Raw genomic sequence first — 23,681 nt, forward strand, 5'->3', positions numbered from 1 at the left:
GTTAGACTGTAATTGCTAATTATATGAAATGTCCTCCAGATACATGCCTTTATTTGCTACTTTGTGCAACTTGAGAGGAAGCAAAAGTTCTAACTCTGCATTAAGTAAATATTATCATCATGCACATTAGTTGTATGCTGTGTGATTTTAGCATAATCAGCAGGTTCTTTACTACTAGTATATCCCAAACAAATCTGAGATGTGTAGTGATGTCTATGTAAATAGTTTCCATTTAAACAATAGAAGGAATATATAAATGTTCTTAGGGTGGGAGAGAGTATCTTTGAAATATGCAAACGGCCTGCCTTCCCTTTTCACCTCAGAGCGCTACTAGCAGGGTTGCTGCAATCCTGCAGAGGCAGAGACCTCCTTAGAGATTTTTCTTCCAATTCCTCTCTGCTCCACCCCCCCTTCTCTTATCTAACAGATTTTGTAATCTTCTAAGTTTCAAACACGAATGGGACAGATGATAATGTTATCCAGGCAAGATAACTGCTCCTCCTTGGAACGCCATGACACCAGTTTTAAAATATACCCCAACAAAGTTCAAACCCCAAAGCTTGTACAGAATTGCAGTTTGTTCTAGCCCCCTGTTATATGACTGAGGGAAGAGTTGTGGGGATAGAATTTGTCCATAGCAACCTTTGCACAGCCCGAGGAGCCCCATTGTCTCCCTTTCCATTTTTTTAGGTCCTGATTTGCAATTGTTACTTTTCCCATTCTTCCTTCACTAGAAGAATTTGGTTTGGAGTCTGTCTATGGCTTGTCTTAATTGCCCAGAAGAATTGGTGCCTTGACTCCTGAGGCTGGAAAAATACCCACTCAGCAGTTTCCAGTCTCTCTTAGCCTAGAGAGCAAAATGTCTGTTTCTTCATTACTCAAGAAGAACAGATTTTGGTCTGAAGATACGTGTAGAACCACTATATAGATCAAAACAAGTCAACTTGTGTTAATGTAAACTTGTGTTAATGTCAAACTTATGCAGTATAGTATAAGGAACTATATTATGTTGATATGAAAAACTGGCTCATGTGATCAGTATGTCTTTCCCCTCCTTCTGACCCATTCTATGTAGCTCCTGTTCTCATCACTGTGTCTCCTAACTCCCTCATCCTTTTTGCCTTTCCTCTAATTTCCTGCTTAGGGCATCTGCTCCCCATGTTTGCTACTCTCCTCATTGATTGTACTGCACCAGTGGGAGAGAGTGCCCCAAATCCTCTTTGGTAGTGCAGTCAATAAAAGGGCAACAAACAGAGGGTGGCTGGTGGTCCTTGTAAGGTAATTGTCAAATTGGAGGGCAAGAGCCATGTGAAGAAGGAAGGTTGGATGGCCAAGAGATAGAATGGCACCTGAATGCCAGATGCATCTGAATACATGTGCCTCCCAGAGAAAAAGGCAGTCATAGGAAGAAAGTAGGGTGGGCAGTGAGGGGAAGAATTGCAGAGGCCAGAGAATAGGAGGACAAATCTAAATCTAACAGCAAGGAAAGCTAGATGGACAGCGAGGCAGACTATAAAACAAGACAAAAGAGGAAGAGATGCCAAAAATGGGATGCAAAGAACAGAATGCTGGAGGGGTCGGAGAAGGGGGAGACAGACTTGAGAATGCGGGGGGAGGACAAGGAACAAACTATTTTAAGAGTCTATATGGCCTTTTTCAAGCAGGGAGTGTCCCAGGAGTAAAGAGGGAGGTATGAGGGGAAAACCTAGACTTAGAGAAAAAGGGACTAGAATGAACATGAGAGAGATGGAGAGGAGGAGATAACAACAAAGAGCAGAGAAGCGTGGAGCTGAGTCTGTTTTGTCAATTTTATTTTTATTTAAATTCTAACACTTTTATATTGTATTTCCCTGGCAGAAAATAGGAAGTGAAAAGAAGGAAGGGTTTGATTGCGGGCCATAAAAGAGGAGCTGGTATGGAGAACCTCCAAGCTACTAATAGGCCTTAAGTGGGACGTGGTATGCAGGGAAACAGTGGCTCAGATTAGCACTTCTTTTGTAGTTCAAGCACTTGTTTAAATATAATTCTGAGCACTGTGTAAAATTGTGAAGTTGATATTTTTCTCCCCAAGTAACCTTCCTCCTTTCTGAATCACTTTCAGCGCTAAGCCAACAGACTTCCACTTCTTGAAAGTTATTGGGAAAGGCAGCTTTGGCAAGGTGAGCTTTCTTACCATTTCTCATCCTGACTGAACTGCACACTGGCACTGGATTTGGTGAACACTGGAAAGTGGTACTCTCAAATTCAGGGCTGGATTAAGGCAATTTGGGGCCCATGGCACACAATGCCCCCTGTGGCTCCACCCTTACAGCCCCACTTTCATACCATGGCACTGTCCCTTCTACCTGGAGTAGCAGTGGCATGGGACCCCCTCAACTCCTGACCAAGAGCAGCAGTAAGGTTTTCCCTATCATTGGAGCAGTAGGGGTCCCCTCTTCCCCACAGAGAGGCAAAGGTGGCAGCAGGGAGGCACCTCAGTACATGCACTCCTGCTGCTGCATTATCTGCTGGGTGGGCATGCTGGGCTTACTCAGCTACTGCCACACACCCAGTTCTCTGTTTGGGTTGGTGTTGGCTAGTTCCCCAAAGCAGTGGGTCTTTGTAGCAACACCCTCTTAAGGTGGATGGAGCAGTTCACCCATCTTGGCGCTAGTGTTTGAGGCTCTTTAGTCATATTTCCGAGCATTTCACCGCAACCATGAAGACTAGAAATGTATATTTTAAAAAGAGCCAAGATTCCACCCTCCTCCACTCTAGGAACTGAGCTTCTGGGCATGGACCTGTAGTGCCTATGCCATAATTTGGCCTTGCATGGGCTCTCCATTGTGACATTACAGTTCAGCAGAAACTGTGCAAGGTCTTGGATCCATATTCTGGTAACATTCTCCTTTTGCTGGTGGCACTGGTAATAACTGTGAACTATTTTAAGGGCCTAGAAATTGTACAGTGAAGTAATTGTATTACTCATGTTTCTCCAGATACTCTTTAATATCAAACTGAGAACTTTGCTGATCATGTCTCCTTGCTCATCTTAAATTTCACAGGTTCTTCTTGCAAAACGAAAACTGGATGGGAAATTTTATGCTGTCAAAGTACTGCAGAAAAAAGTTGTTCTCAACAGGAAAGAGGTGAGGGGAAATACATTTTTCTTTTCCCCTTCAATTACAAAATTGTTCCTGTTTACTTATTGACCTTTCACTTCCTTGCAGCAAAAACATATTATGGCTGAACGTAATGTACTGTTGAAAAATGTGAAACATCCATTTTTGGTTGGATTACATTACTCATTCCAAACAACAGAAAAGCTTTACTTTGTTCTGGATTTTGTTAATGGAGGGGAGGTAAGTAGTTTTTGTTTTTGTCTCTTCTTAGGTTAATTTACAGGAAAAATTAAAATGTGCTCATTTTAATATTACTATAAGTAAATTAAAATCCTATTGATTTTTACCTACTAGTTACAGTTTTCAAGATGTTGTTGTAGACCTGCATTCAAAAACTTATTTGCAGCTACTGAAGAATGTCTTCCTTCTCATGAAGCTCATTTTTATTAAATTCTCAATATAAACCTTAATACACAATTTTGATGCAGAAATTCTCACCAGCCTTATATATACTATTTTACTGGATATGGCTATAAATAAAACATACCTTCAATATGAATTCACTGTATACTGATATTTCCTTCAGCACTTAAAGGAATTCCTCCCTTTTCTGTGACGTAAACATGAGCCTAGATGCCAAGTTCTAGAAGCAGCAGAAAGAGGGTGTTTTTTTGGCGGACTTAAACAATTGAATTGTCTTCTTCGGGGTTACTGTGCTTCTGGTTGTACACCATTGCCTCAAATGCCATAGTTAGTTCTTGCTAAAATAGCCTTGTTATCTGCAGCATTGTTTACACTGAGCACCAACATTGAAGCAGAGGAGACCATATGTAATTTGAAGAAGAACTTGTGAAAGAGATGGATGAAATCTGTAAATTTTAGTAAGACGTGCTGGAGTAAATTGATGATTTAACACGCAGTAAGTCACTAGGCCCAGATAACATACACCCAAGAGTTCTGGAGGAGCTCAAGTATGAATAGGCTGAGCTGATAAGGAAATATTGCTTACTTTTATAAACAGCCACTGCTCCAGAGGATTGGAGGGTAGCAAATAGCACATCTAGTTTAAAACAGCTCTAGGAGTAATATGAGGGAATTATAGACCATTGAGCATTACATCTTTACCTGGAAATTTTGGTTGAAATTACTATTTTAAAACAGAATTACAAAACACCTGGAAAATCATTATAGCATAGCATCTGACCAGTGCAGTTCCTGCAAAGAAAAAATCATGTCTCACTAATCTCTTAGAATACTTTGAACATATCAATAAAGTACTAGATAAAAGAGAACCAAAAAGCCTTGACAAAGTTCTACATAACAGGCTACTAAAGAAGATAAGTAGTCATGGGGTCAGAGGCAAAATATTATGGATCAAGAAATCTGGCTTGGGGTAGGAGGGGAGAGGATTAGGAGAGGAGTATAAATGGTTTGGTTTTCATCATGGCAAAAAGCTAGCAGTGGAGTGCCTCAGGATTCTGTTCTAGGTCCTGTATAGGTCAAGATATTAATTTGGAAAGTGGAGGGGAGTGAGGTTGCAAAACTTGCAGATGAGACAAAGTTATTTAGGTTAGTCATGACCAGAGAGACCCATACAAACTCAGTGAATGGGCAGCATGATGGCAAACTGAATTTCATGTTGACTAATGCCCATTTGAGGAAAAAAAATTAAGCTACTCATGTGCCTTACGTACAGTAGAACCTCAGACTTATGAACAAGAATGGAGGTTGTTCGTAATTCTGAAATGTTCGTAACAGTGAACAAAACATTGATCTTTCAAAAGTTTGACTGATCTGACTTAATACAGCTTTGAAACTTTGCTATGCAGAAGAAAAATGCTGATTTTTAGCCATCTCAGTTTTAAATGAAACAAGCACAGGAACAGTTTCCTTACCTTGTCAATTTTTAAAATTTCCCTTTATTTTAGTAGTTACTGTACTGTATTAAACGTTGTTTGCTTTTTTTGTGTGTGTCTGCTGCTGTCTGATTTGTGTACTCCCCATTCCAAATGAGGTGTATGGTTGACCGGTCAGTTTGCAACTCTGGTGTTCATAACTCTGAGGTTCTGTTGGAGTTCTAAATTGACTGTCAACTCAGGAAAGGGACCTGGGTATTGCTGTAAACAGCTCAGTGAAAACCTCTGCTCAATGTGCAGCTTCAGTCAGTAAAGCAAACAACAAGATGTTACATTTAAAAAAGAATGTGATGGCGAATAAAATGGAAATATAACAATACATTTTATATAGCTCAGAGGTGCAGCCTCATCTGAAATACTATGTACAATACTAAAAGGACACTGCAGAAATAAAGAGGACGACAATGAGAATGACCAAAGGCATGAAATCTCTCATTTGAAGAGAGGCTGAAAGGACTGGGATTGTTTCCTGTAGAAAGGAAATTAATAAGAGGGGACATGATACAAATATATGTAAAATTAAAGAATGGTATAGAGTAGGTAGATGAGGAACTTATGTTCTGCCTGTCCCAACACACAAACAAGGGGACATGTAGTTAAATTAAAAGGTGGGAAATTGACAAAAGGAAATACTGTTTCACAGAACATGTAAACTCTGGAACTCCAGTGCTGTCGGAAGTCATTGAGGCCAAAAACTAAAATCCAAAAAGGGCTGGACATCTTATACATACAGCAGTATCGAGAGTTGTTGTAATTAATGAGAACAAAAAATGAATGGGATGTACATTATGCTTTTGGGCTAAGCCAGTCTCTAACTGTTAGAGATCAGCATGAGACCCAATGTCAGGGGAAGATTATCCTGCATCTGCCTGTTCCTGGGTTCTTACACCGTCCTCTGAAGTACCTGGTGCTGGCCATGGTTGGAGGTGGGATATTTGACTAGATAGATCTCTGTCTGGTCCAGGGTGGTAATTCCCATGTCCTGTGTTCTTCTATTTTTGTTTAGTGTTTGTCTCCTTCCCATACAGTGTGCCCAGCAGAACTTTTGTGTGGGGGGCGGGCGGGGGAGGGGGGGAGGTGAGTTGTGAGTCTGTCTGGCTAGGTGGAAGAAAAAAGATGCTCCTTTTCGTATAAGAAATAGAAGAGGCTAGAGATCTGTAAGGGCTCTGTTATAACAGGTGGGAAGAGTGGAGGAAAGCTGACAAGGATGGACAGGAAAGGCAGGAAGCAGGGCAGGAGAAGGTCACTGCACTGCCCTTCCTGCTTGACTGGAGCAGTGTGGGAGGGATTTTTATACCCTATGCATCCCCAGAGAGGCTCTCTTTTTACCAGGACTGGGCTGGCAGCACCCACCCACCCATGAACTGGGTTCCTCTTGACTTGCAGTGGACATTATACTAGTTGCCTTTTTCCTTACGGAGCTTGGGAGGAATTTTTCCCTCACCACCAGATTGGCCAAAGTAGGGTGAATTTTTTTCACATTTCCCCACAGTGGTCCTGCGACTAGGTGGGGTAGGGGTTGGGGAGGGTTAGGTTATAATGTCATAACTTGTGGCAGGTGTCCAATGCCACTACTCAGTGTGGAGGGGGTGTAGTTATCAGATCAAATGGATTGGAAGAGGATTTAAAGGAAATAATCCTTTAATGGAACTGAGTAAAGGGGGGGCTTTGGATTCCCACATCCTGTACAGTGACCCCTCTCCTTTTCTAGCCTCCTTTGCCCTCCATGTTAGGGGAGGGTGGCAGGGTCCCAGCAGGAGGATAGGTGGGACCTAGTTGAGAATTATTGGGAAATTATTAAGGAAAGAATGGTGACCTGCACTGTACAACTTGTTGCTGGGTATTCCCAGATATTTCAACTGAATAAAGTTGTGGCCTAATTAAACCACATCCCTTGCCTCCTATTCCCCTGATTTTCTGACCTCTGTACACAACTTATACACATTAAGAAGTATGCAAATCTAACACCAACAGTGATGTAAATTAAATAAAATAGAAATGTTTTCCTTCTTGCAGTCAAGTTGGAATGCTTTGAAGCTTGCTTGCTTATTTAAATATTTCCAATAGTGGTGTGACTGGGGTCCTGGTGGGGAGCCAGCTGTAATCACTCAGTTAGGGTGAACTGCAAAGAATGGGGCAGACAATCCCCAAAAAGCTGGTAGATATTCCAATACTTAGATTCACCAAGCCAGCATAGAACAGCTTCTTTATTACCTCCCTGGTTATGCAGAAATCCAAACAACACAGTTCCCTTAAAGTGATCCAGCCATAGGCCTCCATCCAGGTACCCATGTCAAATATGATGAAAATTTCTGTAAATCTTATTTCATCATAAAAGAAAAGATCCTACCAATCCCAAAGGATTGGACATATTCCCTCCCAGGTTAATGACTGTTTCAGATCTTACCCAAATACACACTACAGCCAATTCTTATTAAATAAGCTAAAATTTATTAAAAAAACGAGAGAGAAAGTATGGCTAAAAGATCAATATACATACAGACATGATTTGAATTCATTGAGGTTCAGATTGATCGCAGAGATGATGAGATTTGTAGTTGCGAAGAGCTATTTCAGAAATAATTAATAATTTATAGTCCAATGCCCAAATCTCATATTCAGGGCGTACCAGCGTAACTGGGACCTAAGTCTCGCGACTCAAACTTCCCCTGATGAAGCCTAAGCAGATCTGAGATGGCAGAATCAGGTCTCAAGGATCTTTTATACTATTTCATGTCGTCTTTGACAAGTTGGGAGTTCCTCAGGGAAAAAAACGGTAATTAGGATGACTTTGAAGGAGGTCCATCACCAGTATTTAGCTGTATGAATTAACATAAGGCCATTTGCTTGTTCCTCCATCATTCTCAGTACATTTCAAAGAGAGATGAATACAGAGATCCCGTGTTTACAATTCATTTAAATGATAGGATTTTTTTTTGACCTCTGAATTATCAGAATACAGCATAGATAGAGACTGTTGATTACATTGTGGACCCTACTCATACATATGTAAATACACAAAACCACAAACATTATCTCCCCACTTGTCTTTTGAGGGTTATTTATTTTGCAGGATGTGTAACCCTCTCTAGCTGTGTGTCACAAGATGATTTTAGAAAGAAAATATTCTTCAAATGCTTGCTCATGTCCATTCTATATTAGGTGTGGGTGCTTGCCACATGCACAAGGGCTGGAAGTTTTTACCTCAGCAGTGTCCGTAGGGGACTGGCTCTGGTACCCTCTGGAGTGGTGCCCTCATGGTGCGGTATAAGAGGTGCTGTCAGCTCCCCTCACCCTCACTTCCTTCTTGCCACCAGTGATGGTGCTGGAATGTCTGCTGCTTCAGCTTGAATTGATTCTTTCTCTGTTCCTGCAAACTCTAAAATTCTATAAAATAGTTGTACATAGTTAGTAGGAAGCCCTCGGCTAGACTGACTTACCTGGCCAAGTGGATGAGGTTTTCCTGCTGGGCGTCTGAGCATGGTATCTCTCCCTCATGTTCTTTCATATAGGCTGTCCTGGACTACCTGCTCCATTAAGGAACCAGGGCCTGGCACACTCTTCCATTAGAGTGCATCTAGTAGCCATCTCCACTTTTTTCCTGTGGATCCAAGGACAGATGGTGTTTTCCCATGGCATAATGGTCAGATTCTTGAGAGGGCTCAAGAGACTATTCGCCCAGGTATGGACTCCTGTACTGCAGTGGGATCTTAACTTGGTCTTCTCTAGGCTCACTGGCCTGCCCTTTGAGCCACTGGGTTCCTGCGCCCTTTCCCACCTGTCATGGAAAGTTGCGTTCCTGGTGGCAGTGATGTTGGCAAGATGGATCTCTGAAATTAAAGCCTTGACCTCAGAACCTCCATACACAGTCTTCTACAAAGATAAGGTAAAGTTGGGTCTCCACCTAGCCTTCCTGCCAAAGGTGGTCTCCACCTTCCATATGAACCAGGACTTCCTCCCAGTCTTTTGTTCCCAAATGCACAAAACCAGTGAGGAGAGGTGTCTTCACGCCCTGGACATTTGGAGGCCCTTGGCTTTCTATTTAGACCATGCCAAGCCTTTCCGAAAATTGACTCAACTCTTCATCGCTACAGCGGATAGGATGAAGGGTCACCTGGTGTCCTCACAGAGTATTTCTAATTGAATTACCTTGTGCCTAGGACCTGTTACGGCCTGGTGGGGGTTCCGCCGCTGCCAGTTGTCAGAGCCCACTTGAGAGCGCAGGCATCTTTGGCAACCTTCCTGGCACACATCCCTATCCAGGACATCTGTAGAGCAGCAACGTGCTCCCCTGTTCACGTGTTTACCACTCATTATGCCATCACTCAGCAGTCCACAGATGATGTGGTTCGGCAGAGCTGTGTTGCAAACTACACATCCGTGAACTCCTACCCACCTCCAGGGGTACTGCCTTGGAATCACCTGATATGGAATGGATGTGAGCAAGCACTCAAAGAAGAAAAGACAGTTACCATTTCCATAACTGATGTTCTTCGAGATATGTTGCTCATGTCCATTCCACAACCCGTCGTCCTCCCCCACTGTCTGAGTTTCTGGCAAGAAGGAACTGAGGGTGGGGTGAGCCTGTGGTGCCCCTTATACTGTGCCATGTGGGCGCCACTCCAGAGGGCATCAGAGCTGGTCCCCTATGGATACTGCTGAGAGAAAAACTCCTGGCACCAATGCATGTGGCGAGCGCACACACCTAATATGGAATGGACATGAGAAACACATCTCGAAGAACACCAGTTACAGAAAAGGTAACTGTCTTTTTCTGTAGCAAACTTTTCAGTTCTGTGCATGGCAAGGTAGTCCTCCAACCCTACCAGTAACGCCATGTCAGTAGACTCTTGCACCCATCTGGACATCAACTGAAGCCTGTGAGCCCAGGGGGCCCACCTGTGCCAAGTAACTTGTAGGATTGAAGAATGTATCCTCATAATATAAAACTCCTCCAGGTGCTCTCAGAATAGAGTGTAATATCATTAGACTGTTATGCAAGTACTTATATTGAAGTGCTCCGCACATAGACAGTTGTCAAGTTAGTATTATGCTATTTGGTATCTTCTGAAATAGAAAAGGCTAGAGATCTGACTATAAGATACTCCCCAGCCTGTCTTTGTCATCAGTGTAATAATTTGTACTGCTGGGGGAATGCTGTGCCACTGTGCACGCGCAGCATTTATGTTCCCCGCAGATTTCTTTGCTTCCCTGCAGAAAAATGACTTTTTTGATGGGGAAGCAAAGGGAAGCCACGAGTGATCATGCATCCCTCCCCAGTAGTAAGATTTTTTTGGGGTACCTAGGACAGCCAGCAGAGAGGTAAATCAGTTGTGGAGAAGTGTGGGGACTGGTGAAGACCCAGTTGGTGGCTCCTACCCTGTGCCGGGCTCAGCTGCTAGTCCAGGCTGGGCTGGGGAGGACAGGACTTCCTCTTCCCCTGCACAGCATCTGAGGCTGTGTCAGACCCACCCCAAGATATCTCCTCTGGCTTTAGGAAGTTCTGCAAACTCCTCTCACTCTTATTTCCTGCACCCATCACTTCTCAGCTGCAGGGGGAGGGATCACTATACAAGGAGCTTCTCCTCCATCCACCCAACCCCCGTGCATCCAGACATGCTCATACCCAGATTGGCAGGCCGAGGCTCACTCCCCCTGCACCTAGAACCCTCCTGACAAGCCCTGCTCCCCCAGTGCCTGGACCACCTCAACAAACCACCCGCACTCAGATTCCCACCCTATCGAGCCCCAACCAGCTGCACCTGCATCCCCGCCCCACTCCCCCAGCATCTGGACTCCCCCACTGAGCTCCCCACACCCAGACCCCCTGACAAGCTCTGTACCCCCACATAAACCCTTTTTGAGCCCCAACCACTTTCACCTGGACCCCCCTGCAGAATCCCATTACCATTGCACCCAGAACCCCCCAACAAGCCCCTGTGCATCCAGATGCCCCACCACACCTGGATCCCGCACTGAGCCACCCGCACCCAGATTGTCCCACACAGAACCTTCAACAGGACTCCCCTCCCACTCCCCGCTAAGCCCCTCCACGCTTGTTGAGCCTGCCTGTGGGCACCTGGCCTGGTCCTTACGCTGTGTCAGGGTTGGGTGCAGCCTCACCGCTGAGTCCATGTTCTGGAGGAGGGGGAGGAGGGAGCTGCGGGAGCTGCACAGTGATCTTCCATTTCTGTGCAGCCAGTGGCCTGTGCTCCTAGGATGACCAGACGTCCCGATTTTATCGGGACTGTCCCGATATTTGCTTGTTTGTCCCGCGTCTTGATCGATGTTCGGTCGGAACACTGGACAAACAAGCAATTTTGCCCTCTAATCCGGCACAGGCGGAGCCTGGAGGGGCTCTTCCCCCCCGCAGCCCCACCCTGTCCTTCCACCATTGGATCCCTCCCCAAAACCCTGCCCTGGCCCCGCCTCTTCCCCAAGCATTCCTCCTCCCTCCCAGGCTTGTGCTGATCAGCTGTATTGCGGTGCAAGCCTGGAGGGACGGGGTGGCCCCCAGCACTCACCCTGCAAACTGCTCCAGTCCAGCTTCTGGCGGCAGCAGGGGGGCAGGAGGGGAGCGCTCCAGCGGTGTGTGGGGTTTTTTTTTGTTTGTTTCCACCACTGGCTTTTTTTTTTTTTTCCCCAGCCCCACGTCTCGATATTTCATCTTTGTCATCTGGTCACCCTATGTGCTCCCCAATGCCATGCAGGAGCCTCCACATTTATTTGTCAAATAAATGTGCAGAATTTTGCAGAATTTTAAAATGCTGTCTGCAGAATTTTTAATTTTTTAGTGCAGAATGCCCTCAGGAGTAAATTTGTATTTGCTGGACTTGACTTTCTGGGAAATATCCTGTACTCCCATCTATTAACTCATTGTACTCTTAAGTACCACTGGGGTTACGCAAGTGAGAAAATAAAGACGTGGCTAAAGGAAGGATATAAATGGTTATGTGAAAGGGGAAAAAAATTAATTTTTCATAGTTCTGCTAGCTTATCATAAAAAAAGCTAACTTAAAGTGACTTGCTTGTTATTGCAAAGTCTTACATCATGTAATTTTGATATTTTTATGCCAGTTTGTCTTATTTGCAACTTTGCATATTTACAGCTGTTCTTTCATTTACAAAGAGAGCGCTCCTTTCCTGAACACAGAGCCAGATTTTATGCTGCTGAAATAGCCAGTGCATTGGGCTACTTGCACTCCATAAATATTGTATACAGGTAACCACTTCCTAAAACTTACTTTTGTTCTGCTTTAAGATAAATGTAGCAAATCAAGAAAAGCTGCATTTGCTGTTTTTATTCAACCTATTTACATGTGGACTTATGACTTTAAATTTACCATTTATTTATTTATTTATTTATTTATTTATTTATTTTAAATAGAGGCCTGACTCAATTTTTTTTAAATTTGTGTAAAAATAAGTGACTACTTATTAGTATAAAGCTCTCTCTCTCTTAATTTTTTGATTACACTCATAGGAGGACTAATATAAGACTTTGTTTTTAATAGGGATTTGAAACCAGAGAACATTCTCCTAGACTCACTGGTAAGCATATCCTATCAGATGTCCAAAATTGTCTCTTTACATAAACACTTACCTTTTGTGTAAATGCAAAATATTATGATACAGTCTTAAATTGATTTTATTTTCAGTAAGATCTGTTTTGATTTTTTTTTTTCTCTACAGGGACATGTTGTCTTAACAGATTTTGGACTCTGTAAAGAAGGGATTGCTATCTCGGACACCACAGCAACCTTTTGTGGGACACCAGAAGTAAGCTAACTTCCTTGCGTTTTAACCAGCACAAGCAAATTGCCACAACAAACTGAGGGAGAGAGTTTCATTTTTTGGGTGGGTGGATGGGGAGTGTTGGTAGATAAACTTCTAATTCATGCAAGATTTGTAGTTGAAAAGGATGTACAAATGGTGAAGTGTCTGTCAGCGAAAACTCTCTTCTGGCAGCGATTTATGTGAGTTGTAATCTATCTATGAGTCCATAAAATAAAGCATATAGTAATCAAACCTGAAGAGAAACAATGTGTCTATTGAACTTTGCTGGAAAATTTGAATGCCAAAATATAGAGCACTTGTGGTTAAATATTTGTTATGACCACTTGTGAAATGGATTGCAGAGAAAAACTTCAACTTATACTAAGAGCAAGTTTTTTTTTATTTAACACATTTGGTGTAATTCATATTAGACTTACACAAGAAGATTGAAACACTATGGCCTGAGGCCCCAGTTTCTAAAAACCTTTTACCGAGTTTGAGTGTTGTGGGTCTAGTATGATCTCTGTATGGACCCTATATTTGTCGATATCACGTAACTGACTATAAAGTAGAATCAGCAATCTCTGCTCAAGAGGGAGGAGAGGCAAGGACTGAAGGAGCAAAAGCATTGCAGGTCAGGGCTGTGAGAACAAGAATGATCCAGCCATAGCCTCAAAGTTCTAAATAACTGCGTATCTGTACAGAATATTCTGGTGGGCCTGGAGATTCTGTACCAGATGTATCTACTCAGCTGTTATGGTGCTGGGAATCATAAGTCCTGAATCCTGAATAAACTTGTTTGTGAGGCACCTAGAAACTTGTTAGTGTCTTGTTGCCATCCAGTAATTGATGTAAAAGGATGGCAAACCATGGTACAGAATGTGTCCTTCAGATCTGTGTCCCCTGACTAATTTGTGGCCAAACAAAAATCTCTGGATAATTTCACAATTGATGATTTATTATTTGTTTGAAGCCTCATTGAAACTTAAAGTATGGATCATGTGATTATGCAGTAACAGTAGGGAGGAGTAAGAGACATTTGCTTGGTTTGAAGCAGAATGAGATGCTTCCACTTATTTCCCACTTTTTAAATCCCTCATAAAGTTTTCAAGCCCAAGGGTGCAATAGGATTGGTTAATGAACAACTTGTCCTTGAGAAAGAGAGATGCCATTGGCAGAGGGAAGCTGTTTCTTTGTAGATTCCCTGCTTAGTTGTCTGTGAAGCTACAGTGCAGTGACCTTTCCCTGAAACCTGAAAGACTTCTCAGATTAGAGATGGCACAGTAATTTGGCAAATTGTCAATGGGTATAAAGGATAACTTGAGCTGGGAAACAACAGCTGTCCATTTAAACAATCGGATGGATGTCACAGAGATTTACCAAGTTTGTTAAAGGACAAGAGAAATCTTTAGTAATCTGTACAGTAACTTTCCTAAAGATGTATTGTAAAATAGTTGCTTGGATAAAGGTTTGATTTTAATATAACCAGCCTAACTTTTTTTTTTTCTTTTAGTACCTTGCCCCAGAAGTGATCAGAAAACAGCCCTATGACAACACAGTAGACTGGTGGTGCCTTGGTGCGGTTCTTTATGAAATGCTTTATGGGTTGGTAAGTATTTTCTTTTTTCCTTTCAAACTCTAATTAAATACTATATAGTTAATATATAAATTTTCAAAATGGTTAAAACACACTTTAACTAGTGAATAACTTGTTTTGCAACTTTCTAACTTACTATCTAATTTTGTCTCTTGAATTTTGTTTTGATGTCTAAAATTTCTGCTCTCCAAACTGATGTGACATTAATAATTCTTATCCAGTGGAGTCAAGCAAATATAACCCGGAATAAATGCAAGAGTCTATTGAAGCAGCAGTGGTGCTGCCCTATAAAAGTAAATTACTACCAGCCAAAAGTGGTACCAAAGATGTTAGCAAAGTATTTTTAACCCTAACGTTTCCAATTTCCCCCAGATTACTTCTCAGTACAGCAGTAAAAAAACAAATCTTCCCATGCTTCAGCTAGGGTTTTTTTTTTTTTTTTTTGTAACCTCCTTAAAAACAGCTTGTTTTGTGTTTCACAAGCTACATTTCCTCCTCACATGCAAATGAGTTTCCTTACTTCACCTGGGAAAACATGCAAAAGTTTGTTCAACCACTCACGCTCTTTTGCTCACATTCAGTAAGATTTTTAAATGTGGATAACTTCTGCAGCCACCAATGAATGTGAGAGCACCTGGGCAAAGAACAGGAGATGCAGGAAAGCACTAACAGAGGAATGCAATCCTGGTGTCACTGCATGTGTTATGTGAGGATAAAGGACTTGGCCCATTCATGAAGAAGTGTGGAGTTGGGGTTTGTTTGTTTGTTTTTTGGCGGGGTGGGTGGGGGAATTCTGGTTAAAAAATGAAATTTCTATCTGAAATCAGACTGCCACTGGGTGAAGCTATTTTTTTCACTGCTGGTCATTGGCATTTCTGATAGAACAGTTTACTCTCATATTTGAAAAAAGTTTGTATTGAACAGTACCATTTCAAAGCCACATTTCAATTCTTCATTTTGTTTTTGTTCAGCCTCCATTTTACTGCCGTGATGTTCCTGAGATGTATGAAAATATTCTTCACAAACCTCTATATGTGCGCCCAGGAGTCAGTCTTACAGCCTGGTCTATTCTGGAAGAACTCTTGGAAAAAGACAGGCAAAAGAGACTTGGAGCAAGAGAAGACTTTGTATGTAATTTCCTGGCAATGAATTAATTGGGCACTAATTTATTAAAGGGACATTGTCAAATTTAAGGCCACAATTCAACATTATTTGTAAGAAACAGGTAGAGAATGTCCTTTGAGTGCTAAATATCAACTTTAAAACAAAATACCCTAGTTGTCACCAAAAACCTGAAGGGCAGGGGAAGACACATTTATGATGTAGAACTTACAATGGTTTGAGCTTGACTGCTGCAATACTTGCCAGCAAAGGAAACACATTTCCTAACATCATATTCCCTGAGCTGTGCTGACATAATTGATGATGCTAGTACTCAAACAAGGAAGTTACCAAAACAAAAAGAGCTACACTTTGGTAACTTCAGCTTCAATGGTGAGAAAAATGCTATTTGTCAAATAGTTGTTTCCTTGCCTTTTTCCTATTTTTTCAGGCTTCCAAAATGGCTTTACAAATAATGGCTAGCGTTTTGCAAACTTCTGTCAAATAATTTTGACAGTGTTCCTTAAATTTATGTAAAGATGCATAGAGAAGTTGTCACAGAATTGTGCAGGCTGTATATCAAATGATCTTGCAGTTTTACCCCCGACTGATGTATTTAGACTTAGAGTCTTATTAATGTTCTGTAATGTATGACTAGATCAACACACAAACTTAAGTTCTGTTAAATTGCTGCAGCACACAGTAAATGAAAGGCAGTTATGTTTGGAGGACATAACTGTTTACTATAGACATAAACAGAAAACATACTGTGGATTTCCTGGAGGTGTTCACTGTTCCAGATGGCTCATATTAGTAAGTTTTGTTAGCTTGGAGCAGGAACATGAACATAAATACTACTTGAAAACCTTCTTGAAACCAGATTTTGCTTAAGACATCGATTTTAAGCAGAAAATAAAATGTATTGGCCAGCCTTTTCAGAAATGTTTCCCCATCAAATTTTAGTCACTCCACCTATACCTTCTAATACAAATTGTAAAAGAATGATCTTGAACTTTATTACCACCAGAGTGAAAGTTAAAATTGAACTCTTAACGGTACGGAGGCCGTCTCCAGGACACCCCCCATTCTCCTGGAAGGGGCAGGGCCTTGGGCGGAACTGGCAGGGCTGGAGATCAGTGTCCCCCAGCCAGCCTATCCACGCTGCCTGGCCTGCACTGCCTGGGGCTCCAGCTGCAATTTAAAGGGCCTAGGGTTGCTGCTGTGGCAGCTGCAGCCGGAACCCCAGGCCCTTTTAAATCGCCAGCCCCAGGGCAGTTGCTCCTTTTTCCCCACCATCCCCCACCCCTGGTGGCAGCGACCCGGGGGGGGGGGGGTATGGGCCGGTACCAGCGGTCACTTTTTACTGATATGCTGTACCGGCCCATACCGCCTTACTTTCACCCCTGCTCGTTACTGCACCAAATCCAAGAAATTCTTTTATTCTAGCATGCTGGAAGGATCTCTGAAACAACATTATATTCCAGTGCTGTAGGGTATATCATGGAAATAACCAAGTTTATCTTTGCTCACTGTTGCAGCTTGAAATTCAAAGGCATCCTTTCTTTGAATCTCTCAGCTGGGCTGACCTTCTCCAGAAGAAGATTCCACCACCATTTAATCCTAATGTGGTAGGTGCAATATGTATATTTAGATTATATCTCCCGAATTTCTTCATGTAGTGGGGCAGAATCTATGGGGTGAGAACATCTATCTAAATGTTGCAGAGAATGGCAACCCCAGTACCTCTCAAACAGTGTTGGTGACCATTTCTGAACTGTTTAGAGCAATGGTACTTAAATTAGAAGAGCTAGAGAGCCACTTTTGTTATTGAATGAGGTCAGCAGCATGCCATCCTGACATTGCATTGTGCTTTTGTCATAGTTTTGGATCAGAATGTGATAAAGTTGTGCTTTCGTGACTTGTATGTCATGGCACAGGATCAGAATACTGCACTGTGACTTGTTTTACAGCTTTCTGAGACCTTTCTCCACCTTCTGTTCTCCCATTCTCCTCTCCTGACTACTGAGAAGCGGAGATCTTTCTTTTCCCCCTACATCTCCAACTGTTCGGGTGATGGGCAGCTCCTGTCCAATAGGTCTGATGCATTATGTGTGCTTAAGTAGTGAGAGTAGCACTCCTCTAAGTTGGGTTTTTTTAAATTTGAGGCCCCACTAAGAGGTGCAAGAGGTACCATTTTTTGTCTAGTTATTGTCATACTGCAGTTGCTGCTTCAGTGTAATAGGGTATCCAAGACTACTGGCAGAATTGTCACTACTGGAATCAGTGTTTGTCAGTCACTAAGCTGATTCCAGGAGAGTTGCCATTTGACATACAGATAGTTGAGCTCAAATTCTCTTAGAAAAATACTAATACAGTACAAACTTGTGTAAAGAAAAGGTGCAGAAAGAGAAAATGGAGAGAAAAACAGGAAAATGAAGAGTGATGGGAGGATGGGGAGTGATTTAAAAAAAGGAAGGAGAATGCATGACTAGAAAAGAGGGTAAAGAGATGAGAAAGGACATGTTGGTTTCTTGGTTTTATATCTCTTTTTTTCACCATCTCTTAAGAAGCAGGACTTCTTTGTCTTTTTCGTTCTGCAAATATTGCACAGTATATATGGATTTGGTAAATTTACTGACACTTTGATCTTTTGGCCTGAATTACACCCCGTAACAAACTGCTTCAGTAGCTGTTTTCAGGGACAGAGTGATGGGATTTACTCAACTGCTCTCTTTATGAAAGGGACAACTTCATAACGTAGTCAACTTTGAATTTTACTAAAATGAAAAATATTTAACAGACAAAAGCATTTAAAAATACAAATGCCATATTAATATGATTAATGCTGGTTTGTGTGTGTCATTTTTAGGTCGGCCCAGATGATATAAGGAATTTTGATGCAGCTTTTACAGAAGAAATGGTTCCTTATTCAGTTTGCATTTCCTCTGGTTATAACATTGTAAATGCCAGTGTGCTGGAGGCAGATGATGCATTTGTTGGATTTTCTTATGCACCACCTTCTGAAGACTTGTTTCCCTAGGAGGTTAGGAGCCGACAGATGCTGCACAAGTACAAGTCTGAAGATGGACTGAAACATGAGTGTGAACATAGTCCAGAATATCTGTAACTAGTGCCTCATTTTATATGTAGGGTTGAAACCAATGAACAAACATTTTCTGCTGTATATGAGGAAATTGGGCATTTCAGATGGCTTTCTTTGGGATTTAAACTGTTATACCTGCTGCATAAAAATATTTTTAAAATGAAGATCTCTAAAAGCTGTTCCTTTACATTAATCTGTTTTTAAGCAAACACACTGTTTTTTTTTCTCCAGGTTTACATTAATACCAATCCAGGATTTGGTTGTCTTTCAGCAGCAGCAAACTTAGCACATTTATAAATGCCTTTGTAACTATTTACAGTGACTTTGTGCTTGAATTGTAACTATGCAATTGTCTTTTTGTATATCATTGTTTAAAAAAAGATAAATATTTCCCGTTATATCACTTTTTGAAATATAAGTTCATTACTTTACAGCACTTACTCTAAAATTTAATTCCTCATTGAAGAATAAGTAGATACTTTAAGGATCTGCAAACTGAAAAGTTGCTCGTTTAGGATCAAATTGCCATCCTTACTCCTCTTCATAAATACCTTATTTCTGAAGTATTCCTTTCAATTTCTACTGGATTATTTGAGAAATAAAGCACTACTCAATGCGAATAAGGGTAGGGTAGCACAAACTAGCACCAAATATTTGGTAACACTACTAAATACATTGTCTATAATGTTCTTTTCTGATGAAGAAATATCTGAATCTCAACTGCACTAAAAATATTTTGCATTAAAACTCTATTTTTCCAAAGAGTTGGAGGGCAATAATCATTGCTACTTTTAAAGGCAGTCTTGCTATGACCCTGTAGAGAGGAGATGGTGCCAAAAGTTAGGATTATTTTGTGTGTATCTGGAATACTAATATATACTAAATGAACTGTATCAGAATTCATAGTTCCTTGTCTTTCTATATTCTAATGTATCAGCTCTTAAATATTCACTTGATAGTTAGGAAAAATAACTATTAAACTACCTTTTGATTACTTTTAAGAATGTGAAGAGAGATTGTACACAGTGTGTCTCTTTTGATGTGCACATATAACCAAAATGCTAACATTGATCAACTTGTGTGAGTTTTTTTTTTTAAACACAATACATCCTGAACGTTGGCTCCAGTTTTAATGTGACTGACTTATAGCAGTAATAATACTTGTGATTCACTTTGCTTATAAATAACAGGTTTGTCTGACACTTGGTAAATGTGGGTGCACACTTTTCACAATGCTAACAGACGGTTTGGAGCATGAGCTTTCCTGGGTGAATACCCACTTCGTCAGATGCATGTAACATGCATGTAACATGCATCTGACGAAGTGGGTATTCACCCAGGAAAGCTCATGCTCCAAAGCGTCTGTTAGTCTATAAGGTGCCACAGGATTGTTTGCTGCTTTTACAGATCTAGACTACCCCTCTGATACTTTTCATAATGCATTTCAGTTCCTTTAACTGGATTACCATAAGAACTTCTTGAAAGAAATTATTTTTTTTAAAGTGTTGAAGTTTCTCTGATCACAAAATTGCAACTTGTGTGTTGTAGCTAACAAAACAAAACCCCAGTAAAGATAAACATTAATCTGCAGATCTTGTTGCAGTGGAATAGAATCCCTTGTGAAGATCAGAGACAGTAGCATTTCTAATAGGACACCTGTAAGTAAAACGTAGTAATAATATGCCTAGAATGCTATGTCAGTTGAAAATTCTCAGAAGGTTAAATCAAAGTGAATTTCTCACTTGAAGCAATAATCCTTTGTATGTCACCTGCACAATGATTAACACTGATGAAACACTGAAGAATTGACACAAGGTGTCTCTGCTTATGTACCCCTGCTAGCTAACTGAAGTAGTAATAAAAGGAGAGAGGGAATGAAAGGGATATAATTCTGCTAACTTCAGCCTCCATTGTCCTCTTCTTTTTCAATAAAATGTGTTCCCCGAGGTGTTTGGCTTTGTAAAGATTCTCTCTTTGGCTATTTGTATCCTAAACTTTCTAATTTTTAAATAGGGTGTGATATCACCAAGAAGAGGAATGTACTAGTTTAAGGATTTTTTCCAAGCAGTGAAATGTCAGTTCAGTCTCAAAGACAATTTGTAACTGCAGACCAGGAATCTTCTGAGAATCCATCATGTGTGGCTTAACTTAATAGTAAATCATTTTTTCCTGCTTTTGCACTTCTTCTCTACAAGCAACAGAAAGTTACTCCTCCTACACCAGGATTTCATTACAGCTTTTAAAACTAATTCATAGACTGAATTCGAAGTGTAATGCACTATATAAAGTGCAAAGTCTTATGAAATAGCGAGCTTTAGCAGAACACACAAACAATTGTGCACTCCTTACTGAAGCCAAAGTGCTGCCCTCTAACTCGCAAGAAGTTTTCATTGATTTTTAAAATCTGAATTTCAAATACCTGAGACCAATTTGGAGACTGGCTCTAGAAAAGGGACGTGTATCTTCTTCTATAGTGTTTTGGTTGTTTTTGTAAGAATATAGGTAGGGGGGGATTTGATCCAGTTGTTCGTTGTAGCTTGCTTGCTTAACATTTTCCTAGATAAAAGGACAAATGTATACAGGAAAAATACTTAGAATGACAGTGTTAGCAGTAATACTAGGAGTTATGGTTACTAAAGAAGGCAACTGCTGGCCTGCCTCCCCTTTTTGTAAAGTTTTCATAACAAAATCTCCCTTGGTGTAAATAAGGGACAGAGGGTGGTGATGGTGGTAGTAGTGACATTGCAGCCAACCATGCATTGTCCTGTGTTCCAGTTGGCTCTTTGTTAGAGGTTGGTTCAGGGAAAAAAAATTGTTAAAAGATATAACAAATCAGCATAAAACTTGGAAGGAGGCATACAGGTTCAGTTGGGAAGAGTTTGGAGAAAGTACCAAGTCAGTCTGTGTGCACAGGGCTGGAATGCAGGCTGCAGTGCCAGCATCCCTGTAAATAGTTTTCTTAATAAGGTGCCAGTTCAGTTCTTAGAAACATGGAGTCCTCCAATGTTGTTACACAGCATGTGGCACCTGAAACTGTGTGTAGGACTGGGTGCCTAAGGACGGGGTGGGAATACCTATGTGAGCAGGGCTTAAATTCAGCGGGAGCTGGCCTGAGTGGAGTGCTGAAAAATGTTTTCAAACTCCCCCCGCCCCCCCACCTTTAGTTTTCATAGCAGGTGGGGGAGGAGGAGGCTTAAAAGGGTCAGGAAATGCTCTAGGAGGTAGGTAATGGGGGGGGGCTGGATGCTGGGGGACAGAACAGCCTGGGGGTGGGTCACAGCTGCTGTGGCTCTGCAGGTGCCTCAATCTTGGGCCTGGGTGGGAGTGCCTTGGATTGGCGGGGGGCGCCCTGCACAGGGAGGAATTCGGGTTTTAGGCTGGCGCCCGTTGGGCGGCGTTAGTACGTATTGCGCTGTAGGGGGAGGGAAGGAAGGAGCATCAGTGTGTGGGGGCAATGGCCCATCACGGTATGTCTGGGTCGGGGGGGGCTTATCAGAGCAGGCGCCTTTCTGCGGGGGGCGGGGGAGTGCTCTACGGCAGGCAGGCCCCACGCTGGGGGGGCTCATGGCAGGCATTTTGCCGCCCCAACCAGGCAGGCAGGCAGGCTGCCTTTGGCCGCTTGCCTGCGGAGGGTGCGCTGGTCCCGCGGCTGCGGCGGACGCTCCGCAGGCAAGAGCGCCCCCAGTGCCTTGCCGCCGCAAGCACGCGCTTGGCGTGCTGGGGCCTGCAGCCGCCCCTGCTCGTGGCCGGGACCCAGCCGGTGCCCGGGTGTGGTGAGGGGCGCGAGCAGGGAGGCAGCGCCGCCTCTCCCCCGACACCCGCCGGCCAGGAACTTTTCCTGTGCAACGACTCCCGTCGGGCGCTTGGGGCCGCTCCTCCCAGCCTCGCGGACCCCAGCTCAGCGCGCCTCGGCCCCGGCCTGTCTGTGAGTGAGCGGCCATGGGGAGTGATGCTGGGCTCCGCCCCCGTCCGCCTCAGGCGGCCGCCCAAGTAGCTTCCCCCCAGCCACTCTCCAGCCCCCGCCTCCCCGGTGGGAGCTCTCGCCCCTCCCCCTGACCGGCTTACTGTGCAAGTACCATGGCAGTGCTGTAGCGGGGTGTCCAAGCCCGGCGGAGTGGGAGGGGTGCCGGGGGCGGGGGTGTAGCGGTGCCAGCGGGTAAGGTGCGGCTGCGTGTCAGCGGGGGAGGGGTGTAGAGGTGCCATTAGGCAAGGGAGGGTAGTGGGTTGGGGGGGTGTAGAGGTGCCAGCAGGTAAGGGTGGTAGTGGGTCTGTGAGGGGGGGGAAGGGAGGGTAGTGGGTCAGTGGGAGGGGAGGGGGTAGTGGGGGGAGTGTAGAGATGCCAGTAGGCAAGGGTAGTGGGTCTGTGGGGAGGGGTGTAGTGATGCCAGCAGGTAAGGGGGGTAGTGAGTCAGTGGTGGTGTAGAGGTGCTACCCGGTAAGATGGGGTGGTATGTCAATGTGGGGGGTGTAGTGATGCCAGTGGTGGTGTGTAGATACCAGCAGGTGGGGGGGTAGTGGGGAGGGTGTAAAGGTGCCAGCAGGTAAGGGGGGTAGTGGTGCCAGCAGGGAGGATAATTGAAGGTGGGGGTGTCGCTGGCTGGGCAGTTCAGCATGCCAGGTTATCCAGCTAATGTTCTAACAAAGTGTGTCTAGGAACAACATGAACAGTATTTTAAACTGCAGCAGTCCTATATTTTCTTCTCTCCAGCAGTGTAGTGTCAGTGGGGTGGGGGAAAGAACCTCTGGGTAGCTGGATTGGTCTGTGCATGGTTACTGTCCGGTTGTGCGGGCGTGGTTAAATTAGATGTGCATGGCTTGAATTTAATGGAATGTGATCAATTTTCCTTGAGGTTTTAAGAAACAGAGCAGCATTTATCAAAGCAGCTGCAGGTCATGTGGGCGCAATTCCCAGGAATTAGAGAACACTCTAATGGAATCATTCTTCATGTTGCGGTTACAGTGTTTCATATTAACACTTCAGGCCCTTACTTCATATTCCCCTGCACATGCCCACAAGACACACACAATATATAGTTTTGCCTTATCCCAGCTTACAGACAACTCTCCATAAGCATCCAATTATCTCA

General features: G+C 43.0%; 1 protein-coding gene across 9 annotated transcripts in view; it reads left to right on the forward strand.

The window, feature by feature from the left end:
- Positions 1–20,540, forward strand: part of SGK3 (serum/glucocorticoid regulated kinase family member 3) — an 85,809-nt gene extending 65,269 nt beyond the window's left edge. For all 9 annotated transcript variants that reach the window (XM_050941006.1, XM_050941005.1, XM_050941012.1 and 6 more), the window contains 10 exons: positions 2,102–2,159; positions 3,045–3,128; positions 3,210–3,341; positions 12,127–12,239; positions 12,532–12,568; positions 12,710–12,796; positions 14,307–14,402; positions 15,362–15,517; positions 17,030–17,119; positions 18,361–20,540. In XM_050941006.1, coding sequence (XP_050796963.1) covers positions 2,102–2,159; positions 3,045–3,128; positions 3,210–3,341; positions 12,127–12,239; positions 12,532–12,568; positions 12,710–12,796; positions 14,307–14,402; positions 15,362–15,517; positions 17,030–17,119; positions 18,361–18,531 — 1,024 coding nt within the window. In that variant the 3' untranslated portion in view covers positions 18,532–20,540. The remainder of the gene's footprint in view (positions 1–2,101; positions 2,160–3,044; positions 3,129–3,209; positions 3,342–12,126; positions 12,240–12,531; positions 12,569–12,709; positions 12,797–14,306; positions 14,403–15,361; positions 15,518–17,029; positions 17,120–18,360) is intronic.
- The last annotated feature ends 3,141 nt before the right edge of the window (positions 20,541–23,681 follow it).

Source organism: Gopherus flavomarginatus, chromosome 2 (assembly GCF_025201925.1).
Source record: "Gopherus flavomarginatus isolate rGopFla2 chromosome 2, rGopFla2.mat.asm, whole genome shotgun sequence".
Lineage (NCBI taxonomy): Eukaryota > Metazoa > Chordata > Testudines > Testudinidae > Gopherus > Gopherus flavomarginatus.